General features: G+C 46.2%; 1 protein-coding gene across 2 annotated transcripts; it reads right to left on the reverse strand.

Moving 5' to 3' along the window:
- Positions 1–2505: 2505 nt before the first annotated feature.
- On the reverse strand, positions 2506–7659 carry LOC124678600 (polyamine oxidase 3). Of its 2 annotated transcripts, XM_047214468.1 has the most exons (11): positions 7532–7659; positions 6860–7222; positions 4931–5043; positions 4741–4829; positions 4514–4627; positions 4340–4427; positions 4166–4251; positions 3981–4083; positions 3776–3873; positions 3259–3688; positions 2506–3170 (listed from the first exon to the last, which is right to left on the reverse strand). In XM_047214468.1, exons 2-11 carry the CDS (start codon positions 6870–6872, stop codon positions 2853–2855), a joined length of 1452 nt encoding a protein of 483 aa, XP_047070424.1. In that variant the 5' UTR covers positions 6873–7222; positions 7532–7659; the 3' UTR covers positions 2506–2852. The 2 variants fall into 2 exon arrangements, with proteins under 2 accessions (XP_047070424.1, XP_047070423.1); XM_047214467.1 differs by having other exon boundaries at positions 3259–3873.
- Between the last annotated feature and the right edge of the window lie 5309 nt (positions 7660–12968).

The following is a 12968-nucleotide window of genomic DNA, read 5'->3' on the forward strand; positions in this document are numbered from 1 at the left end:
AAATATGCCTTTAAAAACCAGTTTATTGACGGCATGTAAGACGAAGAAGGCAACACGTACGTTCCAATACTGTGCCTAGTCGATTAACTTGTGAGAAGCATTATTTTTAGCACTGAATTTTGTCTTTTTTACACACGTCACATGATAAGTCGATTTTTTATGAAACGACTTTGTGAGCACATAGCACGTGAAGATGTACGTGCGAACTTTTAGTTTCAATTTTTTTAAAATTTAAAATATATGTAAGATGCATTTCAAAATATAGAGAGCATATGGACCCATGTTCCAAAACACCGTTCCAACATGTATCGTAACACTGGACACCGGCCCGGCGGGACGCTTATATAGAGCTCCACTCGCATAACACAACAGTACCTAGTTCATGCATCCACAACGCTAGAACCACAACGAGAGCACAATCATACACATTACCAGGCACCCGACGCTAACGGAATACTGTATATTCTTTCAAACGAGAACGCTGTCGGAAATCAGTCGATCACGCGGCGACCTTCGAGCGGCCCGCTTTGGCCGGCGCCGGGCCGGGCACGAGCCGCTTCTCGCCGTGCACTGCGCCGGAGGAGTCGTCGCTGCTGCTGCCGGCACACCGCTTCCCCTTATCGTTGCCGGCTTGCACCGACAAGCCACCCCTAGTCACATTGCGGTGAGGATGCACCAAAGCCATATTCTCCTCCTCCGCTATGGTGTCCAGCTTCGTCCTCGGGATCCAGTGTCGGCGGCGCCGCCTGATGATCGACGACAGCGGGGACGACGGGGCGAGCTCCACGGCGAGCCGGGCGACGAGCTGGGCCTTGGCCATGACCAGCGTCAGCAACTGTTAATTAACCTGCAGATAATTAAGCAGACTGCATACGGATAGTTAATTTACACAGTAGCTAAAATATACGGATAGGTGTAGTACTGTATATAAGCTTTGTGGTAGCACTTGGGAGGTCGTTAATTTGAGACCAGCCTGTATTTATAGAGCCACACTGCCACAGATTTGAGACCGTGTCTTCCACATATCTGTCTTTTTTACATCGTTTTCCACATATCTACACGGATGGTGACGACTGGCCGCTAGAAAATTCGCAACAGATTTCCGAGGGTAGTGCCCGGATGAGTACTCCCATCGCAGGTACTGTTACTGCACGATACCATACGTTACGTTTCTCTCAGCATGCGTTGATGGCATATGAGCTGGGAGCTCTGTGACGCGTTGGTCTCAGAGAAGGATGTCTGAATATTTCGGTTTGTGCCTGCTAGCTCAGAGCTTTCCAATTCGTGGCGACTGGCTAGAGATCACTGGGTGTGCAGCAGAGGACACAAAACATGAGTGTGTAAATGGACAGCTAGAATTAAGTTAGAATACATGCAAAGACACTAGAAATCTGCTGGATACCTGGATCGATGAACATATACTATTATCCTATAAATCTTTGGGCAAAACTTCTTGATGTGTTCATAACTTCATATACAGATTCCCAGCACACATCCACCAAATAGTGCAAAAAGATATGAGAACAGGTACACTTGTCGATTTTCCACCTTTACTTGAATTGACAAGCATGGCGAGCAAGTGTGTGTCCGCAATTCCCCATGGAGGAGGGCAACGGCATGAGGCCAGGCAAGGCTCCTTCACGGGCTGTCACCGCTTGCCGGCACCAGCAACTCGCCACGCATACGTACAGTACCGTACGTCCCAGCCTATCAGGGAGCAGGTAATGGCTAAGATAATGAAATGAAACGACGTCAGAGAGGCGATGCTCCTCTCAAATCAGAAAGGTTTGGTCGCCAAATGTTGCTTCGGAAATCTTGGAAATGTCTAGAATATTATGCCCGCAGGAACAGAAGACCGGAGAACTTGTTGCGAAGTTTAGGATAACTCAGTGATGACCTTGTTGCCAAGGCCCATCTGCCAAATAGATCATGCAACATTTTTTCAAAATATCCGATTGGCATTCAGAGAAAATATCAGGGGAGCCCACGGCCTTACGTTCAACAACAGTACATGAAAATTGCAGAAATTTACAACAACAAAAAAGAGGAAAATTCAGAAGCCACAGAACAATGGCACGAAAGTACAGTACACGTACAGTGAATAAAATCAGGTCAAGGAAAGATTTATGGTAAAAGCTTAGGCTGTCTCGTAACGCCTGCTGCCCGAAGCCCTGCGATACACGATGTGATCAGGAAGCTTCTGGCTCCTGGACCTGATAGCAACAGCAATACACCGCCCTCTCTATGTCCATTTCAAGTCGCTGCTGCTTGACCTTTGCAGGCAGACACTCTTTCTAAGGTGAGGACCATAGGCATTGTTCATAAAAAATCTCCCTATAAATGATCCCGGAAATCAACTCACCAGCAGCGCACACAACCAAAGCTGAATTTTGAATTGCAATTGCGATAGTAGTATATATATATTTAAATAAAATAGGTACCGCTCAGTTCCATAATTCTTATTGGTACTTTTGGTTCAAATTTTGCGGAAGCAGAACAATGATATAAACTTCATGGAGAATCTGCCATTATCACCAATATTATGAATGTTAATGTAAATTACAGTGTTCATCACGCATAAACCATCTTTGCCCTACAAAGATGGTCACGTAGTCCGTAACAGGTAGCGCCTAACCAAACTTATAACCGCCATTTATGTCTGAGTACACATATAGTACCAACAACGCCCACACTTGACAATATCCAATCATAATTTATTCAGCAAACCACGAGTCACATGACCGCACGCCTCATGCTACAAGGAAGAGCAAGGATAGATTGTTCCCATGCTGTCTTCCTCGAGCAATCACTGGAATGGCCAGCAAACTCGGTGTGCCAGCTCCGACTATAGTTTACAGCCGGGAGATGAGCAGCGGGACGGAGACCGTGGCCGTTTGCTCAGCCATCGGGTGGCACATCTCCAGCATGTCCAGCTCCCGGAACTTCTCCAGAACCCTCATCCGGCACTCTTCGGCAGCCATCTCGCCAGTAGAGAAGGCTCCGTGCACCGTGCCAGTGTACTGGACGCTCGTGGCCTCCCCTGCAAAGAATAAGTTGTCGACGGGGATGCGGAGTTTCTCGTACAGGTCACGGGGCTTGCCCACACCGTCAAAGGTGTAGGAACCAAGCGTGTTCTCGTCTGAGCCCCAGTGTGAGACTAGGTAATTAAGCTGCAACAAGATTTAGGCAACATGAACTTTTAAGAATTTGAAGCAGATATTATGATGTCTATATTGAGATTTGTGTTGAAATGCTAACCGGCTCAGCTGCATTAGGTAGGATTTTCTTTAACTGGGAGAAGGCAAACTGGGCAGCAGCCTCGTCTGACATCTTTTCAATGTCACAGGCAAGCCGGCCTGCAGGCATGTAAACAAGAACAGGATGGCCCGTCGCCTTGTGAAGGTTGAGGAAATAGCTGCATCCATATGTAGTGGATGAAACTACTCCAAGGAACTCCACATTAGGCCAGAAAACCTCACTGAAGTGGAGAACTATTTTGTTCTCAACTCCAACTGACAGTTCTCTTATTGCTTCCTCCTTCCACTCTGGGAGCCTCGGCTCAAATTTAATGGTGTTGGCTTTAAGAACACCCAAGGGAACAGCAATGACTGCAGCATCCGCAACAAATGTTTTACCACTGCTTACAGTTACCTCCACCCTATTCCAGTGGCGAACAATTTTGACCGCCCTAAAGAAAAGAAAATGGATCAGTACTAACAAATGGTGGACTGGAACATGCATGCTCAAAGAGCATTTAGAGGAAAGATGAGCATACCTGTGACCAAGGCGTATATCTAGTCCTTTTGCCAGAGTATTTATAACTGGACGATATCCACGCACCATGAGACCATGGCCGCCAGGAAGCAGCACCTCCTGCACCCCATTGCACAGAATATCGTCAGAAATAAGGAAGGGTGATGTGTATAAAGCATCAGCAAGATATATGGCTATTTAAATACTGGGTGGGGTGAGAATCCTACCTGGTCCCAGCACTGGAGCGAGATTGCATCCGCATCAGTGGCAAACCAACCCTCCATGCGGCACAAATACCACTGAAGAACGTCATGCGCAATCCCTTCTTGCCTGAAGCGTGGACCATGATGTCAGATATAATAACGAATACCTTTAGGATAACCTATGCACACAGAGATTAGATGGCACAAACCTCAAGTGTGGATTTTTCTCCAGCACAATTGCAATGGCCTTAGCTATAGAAATATCTTCCTTCATTTCTTCCCTTAATTTGCCAGTCTATACAAATAACAAATGTTATAGGAAATCATAAGCCAATAATGTTGCAGAAAATCAATAAGCACCAAGAACCGAGAGATGTTGTTACCTCTTCCAGAATAGCCTCAAATATTTTCCCTATTTCTTCTACAAACTCTTGTGGAACTTGAGAGCCGTTAGTGTCATAAAGGGCATAACTGGAAGAAAATATATCAGGTTAGTTGAAGCATTATAGGGTTTCATCATAACTATCTACATACAGATACTAGTTGGTCATTTTTACCTCTCGAGATCATGGTCAAAAAGCACAGAGTCATCTCCACTTGTGCGGTACAGTGGAAGTCCAAGCCTTGAAATGATTGGTGCCAGGGGATTTTCTTCACAAACACCATGAAGCCTGGTGCATACAAAAATTGGAAGTAAGATTCATAACTGGTACTGAATGAACTTTTGATCATATACAGTTTAAATAATACTGCAAAAGCAGTTCAAAGAAAGAACAGAGCTCACCAAGATGCCCCAAGATCAACAGGAAACCCAAAAGAGTAGTCAGTGTGAACTCGACCACCTATCCGATCACGGGATTCAAGAAGAACCACCTGGAAAGGAATCACATTAGCATTACTGATGAGATGACAAGTGTCTGCATCAAAAGGCATCACATGAATTGCAACTAAAAGGTCGGAACAAGAACACGAACCTCAAATGATGCATTTCTGAGCGCATTGGCAGCAGCAATGCCTGCAAACCCACCACCAATAACAATAGCAGATGGTGTGTGTGATTTTTTACTAACATTTTCACCATTTGAACCTGAAATAAGAAAAAAAAAGTTTTACCTCAAATTCACAGTGGCAAGCTGAACCAGAAATTTTAAAATTAAGAAATATTCAATTGTGTGTATTGTTTTCACTATCATCTGGCAATGTAAAACTGATTCACATTAAATTTGTAAAATTAAATATTAACATGGCCCATAAAGTCAACTTTTGGGCATATCTACTAGTAGAAGAGAGGAAGCCAGTAGGCAATGTTTTCTATGACTTCTCCATATTGAGAGATTACCTAAACTTCACTCTTATGGTGAGCTTTGTGCGTTATATCTTATGACGATAGATAGGATAAACAAAAGCTTTAATCTTCTGAAGAATTTGCTGTGAATGGAGGATGCTTGTGAGCTGTGAGGTTAACTGAGTACATGTATGTGGAGTTTTAGGGTGTTATTCTAGGTGGAGAGGTGTCGGGCCTTATGGGTCATAATTTGCTTGTATGTGGAAAAGGGGTATTCCAAAAGGAAAAAATAACATACCAGTTCATACAAAAATAACATAAAGAAGCCTACCAAGCAGTGAAAGTGCCGATATCGCCTGTTCTTCTCACATCAACCCTCCTCTACCCCCTCCACCATGGAGGGTTAGTAGTGAGGCATGTTCCCTGTCTAAGAACAATGATGGCGAAGTAAGACAGGAATATTATAGAGTTTCGCTTACTACCCCCAACAACTTGACCAAGTGTGGACTGGAACTCTAATATTTGTGTTCTCTAGCTACACAGTGGACACTCAGATGTGTAAACATTTTATTGGACAGGCAGCTGCAGATTAAAACTATATACCTATACCTATACCTATGACCACAGAGATAATTAGTAGTATCTTTTCTGCTGTTAATTGACTGCCGTGATGCACGTTCTTATAAATGAGTGGTTGGGCACATGGCACATTGCAATAAATGTGCAATAGGCGGCATGTTTTGAGGCTATTGTTTATGATCGTGGTAGTTTGAGACCTAGCTTTAGCGAGACAACCCTTGCAGGATATGCTTCTAACACAAAGACCCAAAAATAAAGATCCGCATATATGAGGTATGTGAAACTGACAAGAGCACAGCTAAACAAAGCAAATGAAAACATATTTTCAATTGTAGCATCGGAGGATAGCGAACCTATACAAAAACTAGATCCACGAGCGAATATTCTGAACAATATAATATATGCCGACTACGTGCATCGGTGCATCACAATAATGGCAATCCGTATGCGTGGGGTGACGACACAAAACTAAACAAAAAACGTCACTTACTTCAACGTGATGCAGTTTGGGTAACCTGATTTCAGGTATCTATGTACTATTTTAAGTAGTGTACGAATCTTGTGTGAACACCACACCCTTCCCAACTAGTTTTCAGTGCTAAAAACTAAAGAGAGCATAGGACTCCACAACTACACATGGGCTTGGTATTGCTAACGGGTCAACTGGTCAAATCCTAGAAGCTTCCGAAGAGGTGGGTTCCCTTTGCGTGAGGTGTTGGTATAACAAATGTAAACACCTAGTATTTCGTTTTTTTCTTCCTCCTATCACCGACCACGGAAATGGCAATCGTAGCTGGATGGTTGATGCCTCTTTCGTCTGGCCCACGAGGTTCCTCCAAAGTCCCAACAACCATAAGCGACTACTCAAGTGTCTGGCATACCAAATCAAATTGGACCACCTGGTCCTAGATGATGGCAAAATTCGATTCCTACACTAAGTTTGCATCAGAATAAGAAAAAGCATAAGATCCCCCAATAATGCTTAATCAGGAAAACAGCAGCACAAGCAAAATCTGCGTAGAGGAACTAGAGGACTTACTGTTGTTCGCCATTTGTGCAGCTCTGTTCTCCTCCTCCTTCAGAAATTACTACTGGGATTGGGTTCTCCTCCTTGACGTTTACTACTACTGGAATTGGAATTAGAATTGGGCTGGCGATTCGAGAGGGGCTGCGGCGAGAAATGCAGCAGGAAGATGAGGAGGCAGGCGACGTAGTGGTTGGAGTTGGAGTTCAGTCCCAGATTCACGAAACAGTTCATGCAGTCTCGCGCGGCCGAATGGCGGAATCCCTGGGAATTTCGCGGTTCTCCGATCTCGATCTCACTCCAGCGCCGGGACACCCATGAAACGCTTCAGGCGATGCGGGTTTGTGTTCTGCAGCAGCTCCCACGCACGAGGTAGCACTGCAAAATCAGATAAATAGAAGGAGATCAGTAATCTGCTTAGATTGGACAAAATACGCCTTCGGCCACAGGAAGCGGGCCTAAAAATCGGGAGAGGACTCCGGCGATCTCGGGCAATCTGGGCACAGCCAAATCGCCACGGAACCGGGAAATCCCCCGCCAGAAACAACCCAAATCGAGCCGAGGTGATCGAGCAAATTTGGCACCTAGGGCGGGCCAAGCGCTTGCCCTCCACCAAAAAACAACAGTTCGTCCGGTTCCGAACTACATAAACAGGGTAAGATCCTCGGGGGAAATCGCGAAACCCACCTGGAAACTGGGCGGCCGGCCGGAGCAAGGAGATCTGCAGATCAAAATCGCCGTCCGCTGGATTTATGGGAGGGGATTCCAGTAGGTGGGTGGAGACAGAGAGGCTTTGTGCTTCTTCCTGGGGCGATTTTGGATCCTGAAATCTCGCGGGCGGGCGCGTGCCAGCCGGACGCGCCGAGCGGGCGCTATCCTCGCCAAACGATTTGTTTCATCCCGAAATATTCTGACCGCTCACAGTAAACGACAAAGAAAACACCGGGTATTCCCTCAAAAAAAAAAAAACACCGGGTATAGAAAACCTTATCCGTTTCCGTGCGTCTTCTTCTCCCTTCATTTCATCTCATCGTGATCCCTTTTCCAGGCCACTTCTCCATGAGCGCCGAGGCTGAGCTGCTGAGCCTGGCTGGTACGGCGGGGCCGAGCGGCCGCCCTAGGCTGACGCACCTCCGGCAACGAGGCCACCCACAACACCAGCGACCTCGTCCAGACAACCGCCATCTTCATGGGTGTGATGTCGATCGGGGATCGTGGCGGAGACGTCGTGGGTGTTGGCCAGGCGTGGTGCCAGGTTCGTCCTCGCGGCATGGAAGCTCAAGGGGGACAGGGAGCAGATCAGCACACGAGGAAGGCAGTCGAGGCCGCGGGCCATGTCATGGCCATGTCGACATGGACAAGGCAGTGGTGGTGGCGGCCATTGTCGGAGGTCAAGGAAGCTTCGATTTTGCAATAGACTGGACTAGAAATCTTATGCGGGATAGGGCCAAGGGAGGAGCTAGCATTCATCAAAAAATTTGGTACCCATCAGAGCAAATTTGGCGGTTGATGGTGTAATTTTGGTGTTGGACAGAGCAACTTCGGAGCCTAACGACACAATTTTATTGCTCGGTGACGCAACATTGTTGCTTGTTAGAGCAACTTTTGTCTGACAAGCCAATTTTGGTTTAAGAAGACGCATTTTTAATGCGTGGCAATGCCCAACATGTAAACTTTGATGTCCAACGACATAATTTGGTGCCTGAAGGTGCAACTTTGCTACCCGACAGGGCAATTTTGATGCACATCAGAGCAACTTTGGTTCGTGAGAAAGCAATTTTGTTGTTAACAGAGCAACACTAATGCACGATGGAGCAACTTTGGTGCATGCGAAATTATTTTGGTGTTAACAGAGCAACACTGATGCACGATAGCTGTGGCGCCCGATGGTATAATTTTAGTACACAATTTTGTAGCCGACAGATCATGGGCACGGCTTAACAAATTTTTTTCTCGTTTCCTCTGTTCTTGTTTTTCTCCCGTCACTTTCTTACCCAACAAGCAATTTTGGTACTAGTCAGAGCAATTTGTTCCTTGCCAACGCTGTTTTGGTGTCCGACGAAGCAACTTTGATGTCTTTACAAGCAACTTTGGTGTCCGGCGAAGCAACTCTTTTCCTAGGTCTTTGTTTTTCTCCGGTCCTTTTCTTACCCAAGCATCAATCCATGACAGAGGAAAAGAATAAGGAACATGGCGTGTGGCAGCGCAATTTTGATGTCCGACAAAACAAATTTAGAACCCATCGGAGCAGCTTTTGCACCCACGGGTCGACTTAGCTACCCACATAACAACTTTCGTGCCCGATAGAGCGGAACCCGATGGAGCAATTTTGTTGCCCGACAGAACATCTTTGGTGCTCACATATCAACTTTGCTACCCGACATATGGCAAATTTGGTGTCCGCCAAAGCAACTATGGAACTCGTTAGAGCGTCTTTGGTACTTGGCTGCAAATATTTGATGTCCAACAGAGCACTTTGGTGTTCGACATAGGAAATTTTGTGCCCGGCAGAGTAAGTTTGGAATCCGACGGAGCAACTTTGTACACAACCGTGCAATTCTATTGCACAACTTTGTAGCGGAGGCAACATGGGCACAACCCGACATTTTTTCCCTCTTTTCCTATGTTCTTGTTTTTTCTCCTGTCCCTTTCTTACCCAACTAGCAATGCATCTTAGAGAAAAAAATAGGAACATAGCCGGCCAACACTCCACCGCCGCCCCTTGTGTGTGGTCGCACTAGAGCAACATTGGCGCGTGGAAGCACAATTTTTGTGTAGCAACTTTGGAACCCGCCAGAGCAACTTTGGAACCCGACGGAGCAACTTTGCTACTTGACAGAGCAACTTCGGAACCCCGATGGAGCAACTTTGGTGCTTGCGACAGATTCTTGGTGTCCTACGGAGCAACTTTGGTGTCTTACGATGCAACACGAGTGCTCGACAATGCCTGACATGGTGTCCGATGACACAATTTTGGTGCAACGGAAGTGCCCGACTAAGCAAGTATTTGTTTAAAAGTTATAACTATGCAATATACTTCGTGTATGATGGAGAAACTTCGGTACCCTACGAAGCAACTTTGGAACCCGAGGGAGAACTTTCCTTCCTGACAAAGCAACTTTGGTGCTTGTAGCGCATTCTTGATGTGTGATAGGGCAACTTTGGAATCTTACTGCATAACTTAGTGTTCGACAATGCTTTAAATGATGATTTTGTTGTCCGACGACACAACTTTGGAGCCCGAATGCGCAACTTTGGTGTCCGATAACGCAAAGCCCGAAAGCGCAAATTTGATGCCCGACAAAGCAATTTTGGTGCCCAATAGCACAACTTCAATGCTTGACCTAGCAAATTTTTATTTAAAATTTACAACTATGCAATATATTGATAGACAAGAAACTAGCAATTTTGAACAAATCTTATGTGGGCCCACATCTCTCATCTCTCTTTCACGATATCTTCTTCCTCCCAAAATGAAGCCCATAACTCTGTACTGTACTTTTCTTCTCTTGGGCGAGCAACTAGGCACGAACTACCAGCAATGAACAAAACCAGAACCGCCCCGTTTATGAGCAACTAGTAAGTGATTTTAGGCAACAAATTAGCATTACAAGGCAAGTACCATCACGTTAGACCCACCGCTCACTTTCCTACCTCCCTATTTTTCACCGATTCCCCATTACCCCCTTTTTCCTCCCAGCATCTCTCTCTATCCTCCCGTGAGTACTCTCTCGACCGACGATTCGGGTCGCCGTCGACCGCCAGCCCCGCCGTCCTCCCCTCGCTCAGTTCTCCACTGGCGAGTCGCTGTTCCACGGCTTGTGTTGTTACTTCACCCGCTGCCCCACTGCTGCTCCCGGACGAGGCGCGGTCGCGGTCGCGGTTGAGGAAAATAAGGGCGCGTGGTCGCGGGAAGAACCCGGCGGCGGGGATTCGGGCGTGGACCTCTTGAGGTGCGAGACGGGAACCTGGCCAGCGGCTGGGGCGCACGTCTAGAGGGGTAGCCGGCGGCCGGCGGCCGGCAGCGAGCGCGGTGGCCGGGGTTGCGTGCTTGGCCAGTCGCGCTCATAGCAGGAGCGGTGGCAAGGCGGCGCGCGTCATTGATTTCGGCCACGAGCGGCGGAGAACGCGCCCGAGGCCGCGAGCTGCCGCTGATGAAGAAATTGGGGATCGAGAAACGAAGGCAGAGATTTTTCCTTTCCTTTTTTTGTCGGGGGCGACACGAACTTTCCTAATCACGGGTGCGCCAGACTCGTCCCTTTCCTTTTTTGGTCGACCGCTCGGATGAACCAACGAGCATGCGGCCGCCCGCTAGACGTCCCCATTTTGGATTGGGGGAGCTTTTTCTCCTTTTCCTTTTGGGCTCGGGTCTGGCTGGGGAAGGTGCTTTGCTCTTTGTTGTTGTTGGGCTCTCCTCTCCAGGTGGCGTCCGTTTATATATAGCCTCGTTCCGGGATACGTGAACCGCCCGGTGACCGGACGCGCGACACGGAGCTGACGTGCCCACGTATCCTGCACGTTCGCTCGGAGATGGACGGTCCGGATCTGCGCGTTGCGGCCCGGACGTGCACGACCACTTCTTTCTGCGATGCACACCATGTGGCTCGACCACCAAATTACACGTGGGAATATTACTAGCCTTGCGCTTTCTGTGTTGTTCATTCGTGCTCTTTTCAAAAGGGTGCATGCACTGTTACACGTGAATGAATGCATACGAGTCTTCACCAAAAGTGTGTTGATCAATCATATCATCGTTATTGAGGTGGACGATCGAATTAAGAGAATTTTAAATACCTTTGAGGTTAATTAGTCCAACTTGTACATGTTTGGTCTTCCACGATTTTTCGGCCGAAGCTTTGAGACGACGGTGTCAAGTTGGATCACGTCTAAATCCCTCGTATATGTCATTTAACTTTTCTACTGCAAATTTAGAGACAAAAGTAGCACTACACATGTCAAAGTGAACTAGAATGGGATTTAGGTGAAATCACACTTTCATGGGAGAATTTGCCTACCCTCCATTTTTAGCGAGAAACCGTCAAATATATGTATTACTTAAGCATGATTGATGATGAAAGATCAAAATTTCATTAGTAATAGAAGCAAAGAACTGTTAAAATGGAGCTAAATTGAATACTTTAACGACCTAAGCCTTATGGGGTAGGTGCAAGGCTTATTGTGCATCTCGGTTTCGAAATTATGTTGTAGACTGGGTTGTATTGTCATTTGAAACCATGTTCTGAATATGTTGCGCCTACCACGCTTTCGTCTCGAATTCCCCGCTGCCCACTTACATCTCTAGTCAAGATGCAAATAGGGAGTTAGAGATGACATTTGGGAGGGTCTATGGTATACCTTAGTTTGTCTAAATCATTTTGTCATTTTCTCGATCTAACATACTAGCGTGGCCAGTTTATGAATAGAAGTCGAATCGAGCCGAAAACTAAAAGAACGACTGTAGTTCACTTTACTGAATAACATTGCATTCTCCATATTCTTACATGCAGTGTAAGTCTTTTTACAAAGCTAAATTACCTTTCTAAAAAAGCTTGTATTTCCAAAGAGTAACATTGCATTTTAAAAAAGCTTTCTAATGGATCGAGCCTTCACTTGGTCCAACAATAGGCAGAATCCAACAATGGAAAATATTGATAGAGCATTCATAAACATAGATTGGGTTCAAACCTTCCCAAACTCCTCCATTTCACCCCTCACTCATTTTGTATCAGATCAAGTCCCTCCTACCGCCTCCATCTTAACCTCTGTACTGCGTCCTGCCTTTTTTAGGTTTGAAAACAGCTGGACCTCCTGCCACCAAATAGTCAACAACCTTTGGGCCTCCATGCAGCCCTCGGCCGATGCGGGCTGAAGTTTGGTCGCAAAACTCAAACAAACTAGGTTCGCGCTCAAAAAATGGCGAAGGATGATCTTGCCTAATCAACTGCAAAAATGTAATCTCACTATGATGACTTAATCGAAGAACATAGGCAACTCTCAAAAAATGAGTTCAACCTTAGACATGTCAACATAAAAACCATTCGCCGGGCAATATGATTGCGGGTGGACAATTGGAAGACAAGATCCAAAATTAAATACTTGATTTGACAGCAACAAAAATACTAAA

This window comes from Lolium rigidum, chromosome 7 (genome assembly GCF_022539505.1).
Source record: "Lolium rigidum isolate FL_2022 chromosome 7, APGP_CSIRO_Lrig_0.1, whole genome shotgun sequence".
In the NCBI taxonomy this organism is placed as follows: domain Eukaryota; kingdom Viridiplantae; phylum Streptophyta; class Magnoliopsida; order Poales; family Poaceae; genus Lolium; species Lolium rigidum.